The sequence below is a fragment of the Empidonax traillii genome, unplaced genomic scaffold (assembly GCF_003031625.1).
Source record: "Empidonax traillii isolate 1590-97213 ecotype Southwest subspecies unplaced genomic scaffold, ASM303162v1 scaffold207:size1520225, whole genome shotgun sequence".
NCBI lineage: Eukaryota > Metazoa > Chordata > Aves > Passeriformes > Tyrannidae > Empidonax > Empidonax traillii.
Genome location: NW_020955400.1, coordinates 591,540 through 609,787, shown reverse-complemented (window position 1 = coordinate 609,787; position 18,248 = coordinate 591,540). Strand labels below are relative to the sequence as shown.

At 43.1% G+C, this 18,248-nt stretch overlaps 1 protein-coding gene across 11 annotated transcripts in view; it reads left to right on the top strand.

Annotated features, from left to right (window-relative positions):
- Window positions 1-18,248, top strand: part of SASH1 (SAM and SH3 domain containing 1) — a 524,421-nt gene that overhangs the window by 391,365 nt on the left and 114,808 nt on the right. For 2 of the 11 annotated variants that reach the window (XM_027887359.1, XM_027887358.1), the window contains exon 1: window positions 12,726-12,852. The exons of the other annotated variants lie outside the window; for them this stretch is intronic. In XM_027887359.1, the coding sequence (XP_027743160.1) occupies window positions 12,757-12,852 (96 nt within the window). In that variant the 5' untranslated portion in view covers window positions 12,726-12,756. Of the gene's footprint in view, window positions 1-12,725; window positions 12,853-18,248 lie in introns of those variants that run through there. 11 annotated transcript variants of the gene reach the window in all.

Genomic DNA, 18,248 nt, shown 5'->3' with positions numbered 1-18,248 from the left:
GTGCAAATTGGGTTGGTTTTCAGACATTTTAAAGCAAGCATAAACAGCTAAAACAGCTAATGCTGAGAGGCTGCAGGAATGGAGGACTGGGATTTCAGAGGAGACCTTGTCTCTGTTCAGTGCAACAGACAGAACAGACTGGCTCTCCCCATCCTGCCTGGATATTAAAGGAGAAAGGAAACTTTTTACTGCTCCTTTCCACTGCTCTTGTTTCCGGGGAAGTGAGTGGCTGATTTACGATTGGTATTGTATCTTTTGCACTAGGATTGTGTTTAGGTCCTTCTTGCAGGGAAATAAGTTACATAAAATGTAAGTTGCCAACTTCATTTCTCTTTCAAAATTTGTATTTGAGAGGGGAGAGTGTTTTCCTACCAGAGGAGTCTTTAGCTACAATTACTGCACCTTCAAAGTTACAAAACTCACTGTAACTTTTGTGGTAAGGCAGAAATGTGGAAAGGGTTTCCCTTTTTTCACCCTCTGATATAAAATCCTACTCCAAAAAAATATTCCAAACTTTTCCAAATGACTTTTGCTGCAGAAAGCTCTAGCACAAAGAGTCCTTTGTTTTACAGGAATATTTAAACCTGTGGTAAACTCTTGCTCTTTTGTTTTGGTTTTTTTTTCCCCCAGACAGGTGCCAAGGAGCTCTTTGACATTTGTAGAGCAGATGGGATGCCATTTTACTGTTGGATTAATTGACAGAACCTTACTCACTCTCTCCATGCATCCTGCCTCGGAAAGTGTGGGCTGTGGAGTTTTAGAGAGCACTTTTTTCCTCATCAGCAGCTTGCTTAGCTCACTGCCAGATGAAGAGAGCGATAACTTGCTAACTGGTCTGGGAAACCTTTTGGGAATTCATACCTTCTTGCTGCTGAATTTGCCATTTTGGTTGGTTAGTCACTTGCTGTTGACTTGGCTACGTACATTGCATTACGTACCTGTAGCCACAGATGTTATTGTGTGCATATATTTTAATATAAACAGCAGTGCTGCCTGTCTATGAAATCCCATAATGACATAGGTAATTGAATATGTGTACAAAACATGGCGATGTCTGTGAAATGCTGTCTTCTGAGGATGTGTGAATGAACACACCTCTTCATGCCTCCTCCCCATTTCAGACTCCCAAAGGAGGGACTTTGCAAATGTCCAGTTTTGGGATTCCAGACACAGCGGTGGTCTTGTTTCCAAAAGGCTGGTGTCTGTGAAGGTATTAGATAAGAATGTATGTCCCAGTCATTTCTGCTAATCTTGGCACACCACCATAATGCTCAGTTCTTGCACATACATGCCTCATACAAAAAACATAGAACAATTGGTTTAATTGTAGCTTCTGCTAAAGGTTGTACACTCCTTGGCAGGTCTGATTTACACAAGAAAGCCACATTTGCAATGTGCTTCCGGTGTTTAAATCCTGAAAGACACAGATGCTTCCTCAGAAATTGCTGCTTTGGAGAAAGCAGGTAATGGATTCACTTTCGGAAAGGTAGCTGTAATTAACAGTGATTGTCACTGGATATGACCGAGAGGGGTAGGAATATCCAAACAAATATTTAATGCATTTCAGTTGGAGTATAATGAACGAACAAACCCCTTGCCCTTGAGCAGCTGTAATTTTTAGGATCATTCCTATGAAGCATACTGAGTTTGAGATTCTTGGCTTCCTTGTGCAGCAGCCTGTCCCTCTGGCAACTGCCATCCTCAGTCATATCAGTTACATGCTGCCACAGACACTTAAACATCTTGTGCAAATGTTAATATTAAAAGCAGGCCAGGTGGTAGCAAACTCTGGGACAGATCTTCAGTTCACTATCAAAATCACAAGATTTACAAATAACCTGTATAAAAATTCTCCTGTTCTCCAGGTGATTTCTGCGTCACTGGCATATAAAGCATTTTAATGCCCTTTCGTGGTGTTCTTGATACCTGTAAACTCTAACTTGCATCATTGTGTGTTGGCCTTTTGGCATGAATGCCATTCAGATGTCCTTATGAGTGAGTGCTAGCTGCTGTGCACAGGGCTTTCACAGTCTGATTTTAAAGAACTGAAAATACAAAAAAGTAATTTAGAAAAAAAAAACAACACTGTAGAAATCTTAAGAGGTTATTTAGCCAACTGCAAGACCCAGAGCAGAATCAGTTGTACCAAAATAATGGGATGTTGGGAGGCTCTCAAAAACAGGTTAGACAGTGATAAAGGCACCACAGTGACCCCAGGCAATCAATTCCACTACTCTTATGAACCTTGCAGTTAGAAAGCTGTTTCTAGTGTTTAACCAAACATTACCCCTGCTGCAATTAAACCTGTTCATTCTTGCCCTATCCCCAGCAGACAGAGAAGTTTGTTTTTCTTAGTGAAGCAAAGCTTTTATGTGTTTGAAAATGATTACCTATTCTCTGGCAATCTTCTTTTGTCTTGAATAGAGCATCTTCATCCTTTCAATCTCTGCTTGTAAACATCTCATTTACATGGTTGTCTTTACATTTTCTCCCGTTAGTCCATTTCAGTTTCGGTGTCTAGGGCATGCTGGGTCAAAATAAAACCCAGTACTCCAGCTGAAGGCTTGGGCTTGGTAAGCAGCTTATAGATTGCTACACCTTGCATGTGGTTCTGTATCTATCCTATTGGCTGTACTGGGTATGTCCTTCTATGAAACTTGCTGTTCTGCAACAAGATGACTTTTTTGATTCATGTTCAGGAGTTGTCTGTCGTCTGTAAATTTAGTGAGCATATTCTCTATTCTACTGGCCAGTCTGTTAATTAAAATATTGAAGAACAGATCCCTGCAAAACCCAACTCAGTATATTCTTTCCCTTTGGCCACCAAGTACTGAAAACTAATCTCTGAAAGTGTTTTTTTCAACCAGCTGTGTACCCCTTTTTAATGAAATCAGCTGTGTTGAATAAGGTAGAAATTTTATTAAATTCAATATGTATTCCGTCTGCTGCTAATTCTTATCCACTACCAATTATCCTCCAAAGAACGAAATTAGATTGACTTGACACAATTAATTCTTGTCAAATCCATTTGGCTGTTTAAAAACTCTTACAAGATAATAAGGTGGAAAAAGAAACATTATATAACTCATTTTTATATCTTGCCAGCCCCATGATTGCCTTCCCTTAGCCTTCTTGAACCTTCCTGTTCATGAGCCTCATTTGTAATTACCGTGGAACAGGAGTGAGAACAAGAGATGGAGGCAGCAGTCATTATTGCTGCCAAAATCTTTGTATCCTACATAAGGCCCAATACCTTGCTGGCATCTTACCATATGCTTATGGATTCCCTAAATGCCTCATGTGTAACCATGGGGAACCTAAGGGCCACATAGGCTTTTCAGACTTCTTAGGCAATTGCTCAGATAGCATACCCCTTAGAATTATCCGTTAAAACCACACAAAATAATTCATGTAGCTGCAAGTCATGTGAAATTAAGTCATGGATTGTGTCTAGCCCAGAGCCTTGTGGGCTCACCACCCATCCCTGATGCTGCCTCCTCAGTGGTAGAGACAGCAGATAATGTAGAGCGACTCCATAATGTCACTTGGCTTGTCCTCAAAACACAGAGTTACTATTGCTCTCTCTCATACTCCCCTCACCAGTATAGCAAATTTTTTTCATTCTTTTTAATTCATTTTCACACATTCTGTCCTCAATGACGAACAGCAATGACTTTGAAATGACTAGTTTGTATACACAAATAATGTCATCGTTTTATGAGCCAGCATTTCAGGGCTTAAAAATGCATATATTTATCTCATTGCCCTGAGTTACACCCTCTTGAGCTTTCTTCAGCAATCTGAGTTTCCCCTTGGTGTTTACACACCCTTCATGCTTTCAGATAATCACTGCATCCTTTCCAGTCCCTTTAACCTCCATCTAGCCAAGCAACAGTTGTTTGTTTAAATTTATTCTCATAAATCACATCTTCCCACAGAAGTCAAAAGGAACGTGTGATGCACTTCTGGGATCAAGTGTATTAGTAACTTTCAAAAACCCAAATCTCAATTGCTTTTTATTAGGCATATGTTGCTACAGGATACACATTGTACTGAAAAAGCACATTTGGCCTTCAAACAGAATTGCCTAATTATTAAATCCTTGCAAATGAACATTAATTTTTTCTGAGGACTAGAGTTACCAGCCTACTCTACATATACTTAAACAAAAAAACTTTATCAACATGGAGCCAATGCAGTAACCTCACTGCCCTCAAGGGCTGTTGTATCGTCATCGACGCAGTTGGTTGAGTTGTGGAGTGTAAATTCCTCCCACTCACACCACCACAGACTCAATAATCCTTCTGTTCATGAACTTCCCAAAATATTTATTGAGATAATACCTTGGAGGTATGTTTTCAGCGATGCTTAAGCCTGTTTTCACTTGTCTTTTTTTTTTTTTTTTTTTTAAATTACATTTTGGGAGTGGGTTGGCCAGTGCTTAAAAGCTGGAGTCTCAGATAGATGGCTTCTTCTCACTTTAATTAGTTTGACAGGCACTTCTACTTTCCAGCTGAGCTGCCTTAGCTGAAAGCAGCTGCTTGGTGGAATTACTCCCCCTCCTCACTGTGTTACAGAAGTAATGAGTGTCTTATGTCCCTTCAATGAATTTATGGACATAAAATGCACAGTGTGTGCCTGGCTGCATAGAGATGTTTCTTTCTTTTCTCTATTACTTGATGAAGTTTTGTGAAGTGAAACATGTCATTAACAATACAGGAAAAATGAAATGTACAGATTGAATATGATTCTCCACTCCTTTCTTAGCTCTTGTTAGGAAGTGTAGAACAGGTTTTAGTATGTTTTTCTATGGCAACTCAAAACTCTGGTTTGAGAGGAAGTTTGGAATGATTGATTCTACACTTTGCAAGGTAGTGAAGGGTAAGGCTTCTCCAGAGGAGCACAGGCTCTGTGAATCAAGCTCATGCCCATGTTTACAGCCACAGCTGAAATGAGTACTTATCATCTTGACTACATTGTCACAGTCTTGTAAATGCTTCTGATTTCATCACTGGCTGCAGGTGGTAGGATGTTAAATAAATCATTAAGCCAGTGATGTAAAAAATTCAATTTGCTGCTGTTTTTTAAATAATGGAAATGTAAATTCTGGCTTTTATTTTCTAGTAAAAAGATGAAGATGTGACCTAAGTGCACCCTGATGACTTAGGCAATTGAAGCTGAAGCACTCCAAAAGTCTTACTTTCCAAATTTCACTATATTTAAATACAAGTGTAATTTTCAGGTGTCTGACATCTGTGAGTTTTGAATGTTTATCATTACAACAGAAACTGAAACACCATTTGCAACACAACTGCTTGCCTGCTTGCTAGTCAACTGCCGTTTGTTTTTTCCATAAATTATCTCTTTATGTACATATCTGGGCTTGCTGTGTGCACCTTGGGTCAGCTAACCCAAGGTGCAGCTCTGAGATGGGGAGGACACCCATGTTTTAGTCTGATGTGGTACTCTGGTGAACGAGCAGGAAGCATTTAAAAGGAAAAACAGGGCAACAGTTTGTAAAGTGAGGGAAGAAAGCTCATGAGAACTGTTTCTAGAGATGGAAGCAGGAGGAGAAGCTGGTGATGGAGTTACCCCAGCAAAAACTGATCGGAAAGAGGTTGAAGCCAGTACATTGTTCTCAAGTGGCTGCAGTAGGGAGAATTAATCCTAGACTGACATGATCTGCAAGGAAACATCAAGGTATCACATCTAGTCATCTGTGGCTGGTGAGATCATCATGCAGGTTTCTTTGGCTAGCTTCTGCATTAACTAAGCCCATGTACTCCTTGACTACTAATATATCTATGTGACTTAGGACATAGTCTTTAAAAGTGACATATCTGAGCTCAGTTCTGAATCCTTGTGGAAGTGAAACCCAGGCTTTGGTAGGGTCTGTTTGCTCCTTGTTTAGACAGGTGGTGGTGAGAGGCAGTGCATTAACTTTTAAAGAAACACTTGAGGAAAAATTTGTGCTGTTATGTCTTGGAGTAACATTTAATTGGTAAATTGGGGAATGGGTGTTAGGTGGAGTGTGGAGGAGGTGAGAAGCAAAGCAACTTTTCTTCTTTTGTTTTCTTCCAAGTTTCTAGCATTGGCATGTTTGTGTCACATGTACCTTGCTGTAATATTTTGCCAAGGACAAATTTTTATCTCTATATTGATAGCAGGCCCATAACTTTTTTTTTAATATCTACATTTGCATTTCATATTTGGTTGCTTTTGCAAAGATACAAATAATGAGACTGAAATTAATGAAAGCTCTTGGGTTTCTTTTTCCAGGAAGTAATACTTTTTTTAAAAAGCTAATGTCTCTTTCAAAGGGAGATGCAATAAACGTCATCTCTGAGGTGTATCCATTCTTATTTTAAAAATGTGTGCTGGTCGCAAAGGGAGTAGTAATGTGTTACTCTGTGAGACTGGCCATCTCTTGGTGCTCTTCCCAACTCTACAGCCAACTTGGTGTGATACTTATGTCAGCACTGAGCATCTCTGAAATACAAGCTATTACACTCTATTAAGTTTAACCTTATGCCACTTTATGATGAGATCATCAGACTCCTTTTTATTAGTAATTTACTAAGAGTTTCAACAAAGGAATCAAAGGGTACCGCATTTGGAAAAAGGAGAGACTGAAGTCCTGTTCCCAGTTCTGAGGCTTGCTTTTCGCCTTTCTCATTTCCACAGTTCTAGAATTGTTTGGGATGAGAGCAGTCAAAGGACACTGAGCTAAATAGTTCTGTCTCTATGTGTTTTGTAAGTCTCTTATAAAAAAAGATTTGTATGCATTCCTTCTAGCAGGCACTTAAGAACATAATCAGCTGAGTGAGCTCCTGTGAATGACAGTGCAGAGACTAGCCCTAGATATCCCAAAGGATGCTGAAATCCTTTTTAATTAAGGTTTAGAAATTTTAACATAATTAAGATTTAGAAAACATTGTAAAAAGTGCTGCAGAAAGCTAAGGGCAAATGAATGCTATTTCAATGTAACAGGAAATAACAAAGCATCAAAGCTGGCTTTGCCATGTAGCTAGAGAAGAAGGGCTGCTGAGTCTGGGTGGAGAAGGCAGAATTAAGTAACATTAAGAAGAAAAAATCTTAGTAAATCTTGGAAATTCTCCAGACAGTGCCTGACATTGCAGGAGGCAGCTGGATCCTGATCTGCAGGCAGTTTTGGAGTGCCATGCAGTCCACCTAAGCAGGATCATGGCTGTGGTTTCCTCAGGGATGTGCACTCCTCACCAGCCATGCTCCAGCTCCCAAAGCCCCTCCACTGGCTGAGCTGGTCCTACTGCCTCCCAGCTCTGCTGCGCTCCACAGCAGACAGGGGAACTGAGCAGGATATGAGAGACTTTTGTGGAGCACACCTATGGGAAGGAAGGGAAGGATATTAATGTTTCCTTTCTTCTTATGAATCAAAATGTATCCTTCCAGAAGGGCTGTGATACTTGCTGTGTTTAGATTTGTTTTCCTTATATGATTTGTCATGCAAAATCACAGCCACTGTATTTTAAATGAAGCCTGCCAAGTTTAGCAGTACTTCAGTGTCTACTGAGTGTGGTGCTAGCCCAAAACATAAAAGCTACTGGAATGATTTTCCTGGACATATGTCCCTCTCTCCTTCTAATTTTTTAATCTAGTAAGGTGCTGATATCTAGGGGAATTATGGATCGGGTTAAATGTGGAGAGTTCAGACTTTTATCAGAAAAAAGCAATTCGTTGCTCCTAACTGCTTTCTGCTGACAGAATTAAACAGACTTAAAACTCCATCTGGTTTGTGTTAGGCATATTAGTGTGCTGCTCTCGCTGTGATGTGATACTCGTAAGACTGGGAGCTGACAGCTAAGCCTCTAAAAGAATAAATAACAATTTCTGACTGTACAGTACAGAGTATACTGTCTATTTTAAACCTATAAGGATAAGTACTGTCTGTATTGCTTTTAAAGTCAGGAATATTTTCTGTAGTTGTTTAACTGGCAGATGATGCTGAAACATGATCCTTTTGGAATATATAGATGTCTGATGTGCAAATGCACATGATAGATCTTGCTCTCTTATAGTATACCTGTACATACTAGGTCTGAGACAGAGCAACAGCTGATGAGTTGAGCGTGTGGGTCCCCATCCTGCCTCACAGTAGAGACTTTCTGGAGCAGCTGCCAGCATGTCTGCTCTCTGTTGGACAGCAGTTGCTGGCTCCTTTGGCTGATTCAGCTGATGTAGAGAAACTGACTCTAAAGGACCATGCTACCAGAAATAATAATAATGTTTAAGTAATTCTTAAGGAAAATACTTTAAAAATGAAGTTCAGGTGAGATGTAAAAAAAATTATGTTTTAGAAGGAAAATGTAACAAGGACAATAAGATAAAATTGTTTCCAGGTGGATATTTATGAGTTCGTGGGATGGAGCCTGCAACGACTAAGGGTTTTATTTCCAATCAAAGGCTATGATGTGAAACTTTGCATGTTTCAATTTGATGACCTCCACCAAAAGGGAAGAGAAAAAGAGCTAAAAGAAGATTCAATCACTGCTAATAGTGTGTTGCATTGTAATGTGATTGTGTTAAGAGTTTTAGTGCTTTTGCTGGTCACCTGTACCGGCTAGCTGGAATTTTTATTCCTCCCTTTCCCTGCACCCTCTGTCCATACAATGGCTTGCTTATTTATTTCTCTGAAGCTTTGATGTTCCAATTTAGACTTGATATACTGGGCAGGGTGTTGTTAGTGATGTTGAGAAACCTCATATATTTTGTTCATGCATGCAGAGTTAATTGCCAGGTCTCTTGAGCAGAAAGCCATTTCCCTGAGGTCATCTATCAGGAACACATGAAGTCTGGTGTCCGTTTACTCTGTGGAGCATGATCCCCTTTCCAAGGCAACCTGATCTCTCCCTCTTGCATATAGTTTAAAATTGATATCAAAGTGCTCGAGATTGTTTATGGTATAGATTTGCTGGATTAAATGCCTTTGATGTGGAAGACAGCAGTTGTGATAGTCTGGTTATGATAGTGCATGTTGGCTTTTCCAGTTTATTTTGAAGCATATTTCACCTTTTCATTCTTAAATGCTTTGTTGAAACCCTTGTGTCACTTTTGTGTGACACTGTGGTGAGATGGCACACACTACTTTGGGACAGAAAGATTGTCATCTTTTGCCGTAATGACTTGGGCTTTTGTGTTTGAGGTTTGTGCTTTTCACAGAGGAAGAGTTTGTCCTGCTGATGTCCATCTCCCTAAACCATCAGTAAAGAAAGGAGAAAGATGAGCTTTTCTATGGCTACTTTAATCTGGAGCTAGGATGCTGCTCTAAGTATCCCTTTAGAAGAAGATCCATCTCTCTTGAACTTGGAGTGCTCTCCAAGTTGGTTAATCCTATCTGGTTTGTAGGTGTGGGGAACTCTTATTAACTGTACACATGTGTAACTGATGGTGTGATATAGGAGGACACGTTCATATGCACAGTGCCTCTGCCATAACTCAGCAAAACTAGATTGATCACATACACGTCAGTTGTCTCCGTCTCCTGTTTAGAGATTTGCAGAGAACAACTGCAGGAGCTTCATAGCCACAGTGTGAGTGCAGTGCACTGGGGAATCATATCAGGATTGTTGCCCTCCTGCCTAGTGCCGCCCTGAAGGTGCACAATGACCGTTTGCCAAGATTTCCAAATGCTACACACCTGGTCAGAGCTTCTATGATATGTTTATTCTTATAAAAGATGATTTATTTCTTCCCAGTAGCTGTACAGAGGTCCAGCACAACATGCTTCTAGAAAGCAGTCTTTCATGGTTGGTTGAGTTATCATCTAGACAATGACAGATAGAACTGCAAACAAAAACTGTATTCTAACATGCCAAATCTCAAATAATTTGTAATTTTGTAGGAGCAGTTGTAAGATAGATGAAATACTGCACTCATAGCTGGGCTTCAAAACGCTTGTAAGATTTGAGTTTCTGCTTGTTCTGAAACTCCCATGCTCTTGTTGCAGCTGGTTTTTTGTAAAATACCCCTGGGATTTAGTTCTGCGGGACATTGGCATCATTAAAATAGAGGAACCCTGTGATATATAGAAGGAAGGTGTGGTTCTATTTGAGGTAAGAGCAGGGAATATTTTAGCATGCTGTATTCATTGAATGTCTTGCAAAAATGGCATCTTGTGAAAGTCTGAAAATTAATAAATACTATAATTGCAAGACCATAGAAGATGGTAGCTATTGTAAACTGCCATGGATTTGTTTTGATTCTCTCATGTCCATTTGTTTTTTAAAGCAACTGCTCCTGGAGTCAAGATCTTTCTTTCCTTATCTCCATTTCTTAAAGGTTCTGTGTCTCAGATAAATTAAAGGCTGAGGGGAAGACTGCCACAGCTATGCATTATGCTCCTCTGATGAAAGCTGCTGCCTCCACAAAAGGGATGACATCATGGCTCAGGAAGCAGCTCTTGGACCACCACAATTTATAATCTAGTTTCTGTTACCTGTACTGCAGGGCTGAAAAGTGTGGATATTCAGGACCTGCTTCTCTAAGTGATGTAGTCATCATTGCACAGGAGCGATGACCTTGGTTGGCAGGGAGGGGCAAAGCAAGTGGGAGTGATGCCTCTTGCACCTATTTGATCTTAATCTATTGCTGCCCGAGACTCTAAAAGGGGGTTTTAGACTTTGTGCTGCAAAGTTGTTGGTTCATTTGGCTTTTTTTCTTAATATGCATCCATCTATAAAAAAGAAGAAGTACAGAAGACAGCATGCATGAGGAGCCCAGAATACTTAAATTCTGAGATTAAGTGTGCCATGTTCAGGTATTTTAAAGTAGGTTGATATTACTGTTGTAAGTGGTTCAACGTGAATTTCAGAGGGTCGCTAAGTAAATTACCCCTGACTAATTAAACCAGTTTTGAGTTATGCAAGCCATCTCAAGTACTGAGAGACTTCACTGACACGCCTTTATCCTCATACTTCATAGGCTTATAGTCATGTACAATTTAAAGGTCAATTAGAAGAGATTTTATGCCTGGGTTTGGCCTTTCATTATTCCTTATTACTAGTCAATAATAAGATGCATTACATAATGTGCATCCTAGAGGAGGCTCAATGAAATTGTGCACATTTCTACACAATTGGTGGTTTGTTTACCACTTTCTCTCAGCATAATTCTCTTTTATTTTTTCTGCCTGTGCTCCCCACATTCTTCTCTCTGTTCTGTGGGTGCTGTTCACCACTCTAGCAAAAGTTGCAGTGCTTAAAAAAGTCTTGCCCCTTTCTTTGTGTAGCAGTTGATGAGAAAGGAAGCGTTTCAACCAGCTTTTCTCTCCGGTGCTAGTAAAATATGCAATCTTAGCTTTGAGGACAGAAAAAGAGCAATTCTGAGAACATGGAGAGAAGATGAAGAGTGCAGTCACCCTACTTTTTCTCTGTGCCTTCTCCAGATACTATTTTTAGCCCTGTTAACAAATGGTATCATTTGTTGCTCCAGCTCTTCCATGCCACCGGTGCTGTGCGATCAGTGTGAGCCTCGTCAGCTGTAGGGTTGGTGAGCAGGCTGAGGGGAGACCCTGGGGCTAAACTGGGAGCCTGGAGGGGAGCACAGATTCTAGGCCAGGCTCTGAGATGCATTTGGGTGATGCAGGGCATGTAACATACAGCCTGGCAGCAAGCAGGGCTGGAGGGATGTTGAAGGGATGTTGGATAATCTACTGACTGCTCAACGGTGTGAGCTCTCACAATCCATTAAAGACATCACTTCCCACACCCCATCCCCACCCCCAACCCATGCAGGTACTTCCAACAAGTGGCATCTTGAAACAGTAGCTTTTCAAGAATCTAACAATTTCAAAGCTTAGGAATGAGCACTGAGAGGAAAGGATTTTCTTGCTGCTGGTCATAGCAGAAGCTGGGAGTGAGGTGTGAGGTGGTGGACAGGCCCTTAGTCAGCGTTCTCCCAACTGACCTCTGCCACTCCTTTCATCCATGGGTGCTGGGGTTTGGCCACTGTTATTTAATATGCCTTCTCCAACCAGTGTGTGTGTGTGTGTGAGCGTTTGTGTGTGTGTGTGTGCGTGCGCATGTATGGGCACTTAGCAGTCTCCCAAGAAGGATGCAGGAGCATCCTTGCTGCTGTCTGTAATTAGCAATTATTTAATTCGAATATAAAGGGGGGAGGGGAAAAGGGGGTAGAACTAGGAAGCATGAGGCACCGACGGAGGGGAGGCTGCGTTCCCACAGTCCCTCCCCAGGGACGGTCGGTGGCGGATCACCTCTCCTCAGGAGAACGATGCGGTCCGGATACGCAAACTAAAAACCTGAACTACTCTAACGCGCGGCTCTTCCCGCGGTGTTCAGAAAACGCTGCTGGCTCGACCGCCGGAGCTCCCGGCAGGCAGGTGAAGCGCCGGCACGGCGGGGAGCCCGGGCAGCAGCAACAAGCGCTACCCCGTCTACCACGCGTGTCCCGACACCGGCTCCTGGCTTTTGGGGTGGGCGAAGCCGCGGAGACCCCGCCGGGGCGGCGCTGGGGTCCTTTGTTGCCTCCCCGGGGCGGCCACATGCGACGGGGTGCGGGAGGAGGGGCTTTGCGCCGCCCTGGCACAGCCGGCCGCCCTGTCGCTGGGTCGAAAGTTTGAGGGACGGCGGCGACGGGGCCGTCCCACGGTGTCCCGGGGCGGGCCGGGCCGGAGCGGGGCGGGGGAGGCATGGCGGGGCGGGGCGGGCCGGGCGCGGCGGCGGCGGGGAGCCGGCGCTGATCCGACGGCCGGGCCGGGGCATGGAGGGGGAGCGGGAGGACGGCCCCGCCGCCCCGGCGGAGAGCGGCACGTCGGAGGTGTTCGCCCAGCTGTGGGCGGACGTGATGGGCATCCTGGTGAGTGCGGACGGGACGGGGGCTGGGAGCGGGGTGGCCGCGGGGCAGCCTGCCTCGGGACGGGTTGGAGGCGTGGGGTGCCCTCCTGGTCTCCCCAGCACCTGCTCCGGAGTTGGCCCCAGCTGGAACGTGCCCTCATTCCAGCGTGCGGGCGCGTACGTCCCAGAAAAACTTAACTCCACGGGTAAAGCCAGTTGTTGCGTCGGTGACCATCGCCGTGCGGGAGTAGAGCTGTCAAGGCTGTCGTGCTAGATGGGGCGGATCGGCCGCGCCGAGCACCGCCGAGGAGCGGGGTCCGGGCAGGGTCTGCCCACCGGCGGGGACACACCCGGGAGCGCCAGTTCAGCCGGATCAATGGGCGCATTGTCCCGGGTTGCTCCGGCGGGCTGCCGGATTCAGTGCAGTTTGGGCTGAAGGCGGTGTCGCTGCAGCCTTTGCAGCCCACGCACGTGTTCTGGGGGGAAGCCTCGCGCGTGGGGGGCACTCCCGCGGGTCCCCCGGGCACAGCCGCCCGTCCCGCAGCGCTGCCCGGGGTCCCGCGGCTCTCCCCGGCGCCGGCTTTGGAGCTCTTACTCCCGGTAGTTTTTTGGAGGCGAGTTGCTCGGTTACGGCCCGCGCAGTTTCTGCGCCGGTGATCTGAGGAGGGACTAATCCTCGTAATTCACTGGTTACAAACAAAAGAGATGGCCCCAGTAACGAGGGCTCAAGGAACTACGTTTAATGGGCACGTAGCGTACCGACAGGCCGGACTGGATGGCAAACAGTAAAAATGCAGGAAGAGTCAATCCTTTATTTCTACTTACAGCGAGAGAATAATATTTACTTTACGTGCAAGATGATAATTACCGCAGAGGACTGCCACTCAGCAGAAAAACAAATACTGATGTTATATAGGTACTGGAGCTGGCAGCTTTCCAGTGATACAGGAATGTGGTAATCAACAGTGGAGTGCCTGTTTATTCATTTTGAAAGCAAATGAATAGGCTTGATGCACGTTAGGTTCTGTTGTTAACATTTAACTAGCAGACATTCAAGAATATTATGAGAAATACTTTTTGGAAAACTGCCGTGGAACGTAATGAATGGTAAACCCATAGGATATAATTCAGAAGTGTTACAGAATTGAACAGAAAATTTAATTAGCATTTTATGCTGCATTTCTTTTTACCACATGGACTTTATTGTTAATATTCAAAGTCAGATTAAAAAACCTGCCTCATTCTTTTTCTTCACTGAAATTCTCCTTTTAATAGCACCCAACTGCGTACACTTTTTCACTGTTAATGATTTTAATCTAAGAATGCAGGCAGAGTCAGTTCTGCCAGTTTGTGGGGAGCACACAGTTGGTACTTCATGAACAGTCTCTTTCTCTGTTTTTCTGGCAGGTTTCAGTACTGCATTTAGTAGGAGCAAAGTGCTATTGGATGCCCAGGAACGAGTGTTTCAGGAGGCCAGACCAACAGCCTAGCATGCTGAAGCTCAGTGCAGAAAAAGATCTGATTCTCACACAACTAATAATTTGAATAGGTTTCTTTTGGCTATACAGGCTAGTTTGCTTCCTGAGAAAACAGAACTATTTAATTTTTATTTATCTTCTAATAAAATATGATAAAGTCATTTGTCGTAGAGTTGGTCAGCTTTACAGAAAGGCATCATCTTGTGACAGTGAAGTTGCTGGTTTATATCAGTTGCAAACATCACCCAGCACTATTATCTCTTTTTTTGGTGGTGTTTTGTGTTGCAACACAATTAAAAATATGGAAAATATGTCCTTGTATTTGGTCTCATAAAATAACTTATTAGAGGGAAGACAGAGGCTCTTCTCACTGCAGGTTGTGAGCTTTCTTCAGATTTAGGTTTTTAAAGAGTTTCTGGTTTGGGGGCTGTAAAATAAGGTCTTAATATGAACTGAATATTCTTTTGGTGCTCTGTCCTTCTTTGAAGGCAAGGAAGAGGTAGCTCCAGTGCCATTTTCACTGCTCGTCTTTGTGGTACTTGGAGCTTAGTCCCTTTCAAACCTGGGCTGCAAAAGGCAAGCAGTAAACTAGAGCTGTGGTTTCCAAATGGAAGTCTGTAGATGGTTAGATGGTTGGTTGTGGTCTGTGAGGCCTCATCAGAGGCCTGTATAGCTGGCTTACTTCTTTTGCATTGTCAGCTATGTGAGAGTATGGGTCTTAAATTCCTGGGATTTATAGCAGTTCACTACCAAACTGTCTAGGGAACGCAGAGGTAGACATCCTCTGGGCACGGCTCTATGAGTGAAGAAATAGGTGCAGTGATAGGTTGGCCCTGCCACAGCTTGAATGCTCCCAAAGGAGTGCATTAGCAGGGGGAGAGAGGCAGGAGAGGCAGAGAAGATCTGCCCTTGTGAGACCCCATCTGGAGTACTGCATCCAACTCTGATGTCCTCGGCACAGGAAGGACTCTGACCTGTTAGAGTGAGCCCAAGATAGCTGGATGGATGGATGACCTCTCCTGTGAGGAAAGGATAAGAGAATTGGGATTATTCAGTCTGGAGAAGAGAAAGCTTTGGGGTGAGCTAATTGCAGCCTTCCAGTACCTGCAGTGAGCCTACAGGGAAAGGTGTAGAGAGACTTTTTACAATGGCATGTAGTGACAGGATACAGGGGAATGGCTTTAAACTGGCAGAGGGTAGGTTTAGATTAGATATTAGGAAGAAACTGTTTACTGTGAGAGTGCTTAGGCATTGGCACAAGTTGCCCAAAGAAGCTGTGGATGCCCTATCCTTGGAAATCTTCAAGGCCAGATTGAATGGGGGGGCTCTGAGCAACTTGGTCTAGTGAAAAGTGTCTGTGCCCATGGCAGAGGGGCTGAAACTAGGTGATCTTGAAAGTCTCTTCCAACACAGACATGATCTTGGGAGGGAAAACTAGAATGAAATGAAGGAAGGTGATCATCAGAAGTTTGTTGATTAAATGAAAGAGAAAATTGCACTCTTAAGACATGATTGTAGGATGATGCAGATTAGAGAGGACCTCAGGCAGCATCTAGCCTGTCCTTGAGCTGAAGCAGGCAGAGCTCTGAGGCCAGGTGAGGTTGCTTGGGGCTTTATCCAGTTGTGTCTTGAAAAACCTCTGGGGACTGAAACTGCGCTGCCTCTCTGTGCAGCCTGTTCCACCACTTCGCTGTCCTTATGGTGAAAAAGATGTTCTTCATAAAAGTGATGAAATGCCTGATTCTTCCCTCCTCATACTGAGTAGTTAGAGCAGTGGGGAAGGTGTTACTTTCCTGATGCTCATCTTGCTGAAAGCCTTGTGGAGCATCGTGGTGTCTGTGGTGGTGTCTGCCCTAGGTACTGTATTAGGAGAAGAGGCCATGGATGTCAGCCAAGCTGATATTCACTACTGGAGTTACTTAAAATGCAAACTGAGCCCCTCTCACTCAGTGCATAACCATATTTTATTCTTTGTGTATTTTTAGTTAGGTTCCTTAAAATAGGACCTCTTTAGCAGGAACCTGTGATGGCAGATCCCAGGTCCTGGGGGGAAGCAAACAGTTGTCAAGTGCTGCTTGTAAGCAGCATATTTTATGGACTTTGAAGGCACATAATGACTCTTCACACTTGACAAATACTGAGTATACTTGCAGCTGTATATGATCTTGCTGAAGTAAATGTGGCTTTTCCCTTTTGTGCTTTTCTAATGTGATACTCCGTAGGTGCAGCTGTGATGTAGATACCTCGAAGCTATTTGTACTGTTAATGGAGCTCACTAGATAACAAAATTAAACCTAAAAGCTTTTTCTTAGTCTGTAGCAAGCACATGTTGGAATATATTGGATAATTATAATTTTCAGTGATTCAAAGCAACAGTGGATGGTGGAAGTATATTAAGGGTTTAGAAAGAGGTGAATTGTGAGTAGTAATATAGAAATTCTCTGCATCACCAAAAACTCAACCCCATAAAATAGAATATTTTGACATAGAATCATGTATTGATGTGGTGATAGCAAACTTTGTTCCTAAGAGTCTGAAGGTTTTTGTGATCAGATCTGAGAACAAATCGTAACATGAAGTGAAAATCATGAACTTTATTCTTTTAAAGATGTGCTTTCAAAACATGGGCTATTGATCTTAGTACTGGAAAGACACTCCAGGGGCCACTCTTGTTTATGGGAAGTTCTTCCTTCTCACATAGGAGGAACTTTCTGGGTCAAATCCTGACATTAATGCAATCACTGGCAAAATTCTGATCAATTTTAACAGAACAGGAATTTCACTGAAGAAAGTGTCTTATTTGCGTGAGGAGCTTTTGTCTTCAATGGGCAAGATGCCAAAGATAGAGCAGAACTTGAAAGAGATGCTATAAAATTAGAATCATAGAATTAACTGGGTTGGAAGAGACCTCCAAGATCATCAACTCTAACCCTTGATCCAACCCCACTGTGATTACTAGATCATGGCACTCAGTGCCACATCCAGCCTCATCTTAAAAACCTACAGGGACGGTAAATCCACCACCTCTCTGGGCAGGCCATTCCAATGCTTGATCATTCTCTCTGTAAAGAACTTTCTAATATCCAACCTAAACCTCCCCTGGCAGAGCTTGAGCCTGTGCCCTCTTGTCCTAGAAGTCATTCCAGTTTTTTATTTCAAGGTGATAGATAGTTTCTTTTTTCAAACTACTGAATCAGTTAGAACAGCTGAAACAAAAAGAATAATATTTCTTTTTTGAAAATATTTTGCAGTTATGCTAAGAGAAAACCAGTGTTTTCCCACCATCTGCTGTTAGCTAAAGAGAACAGAGTATTTTGAGGACGATAAAACTCACCTGGCTTTGTACTGGGAGCCCTGCTATTTAGATATATAGTCTGTCTTGCTTTCAGTGTTTCAGTGACTATTTGAATTTCTTATCAAAGTAATAAAGAAACGAACTGAACAAGCGAAAGATGCCAGCTTGTAATGCTATTGGATAACATGTAATTATATACTGGCTGACATAGTTTGGGAGGGGGAACTTCATATTAAGCCAGGAAGCCTGGATATCTAAAGAGATCAGGGAAGTAGATCCCCGACTGATAAAAGCAGTTGTAGGAGGAGTTGTGGCAGCTCACACCAGCCTAAGATTTCTTCCAGGACTGCTCTTTCTTAAACCATCATCAGGTCGCTGTGACCTGTGGAAATCTCTCTCCTCCATTCCTCTCCCAGAGTCTCCCTGGGTGACTCTGTTTCTCTGATGTCTCCTTGGCACAGAGAGGCCACTCCATCTGAAGCCAAGGCTTCAGTACTCAGCGTGGCTCTGTGGAAAAGCTCAGGCAACTGAGTACCTGCTCCAGGTAGAATGTGCTTTTGAAAATGAAATACATTCTTTTTTTTTTCTGATTTTTATTGATGACATGTCAGAAAAGTGGCACTGTGTAATTAGCTGAAAAAAGCA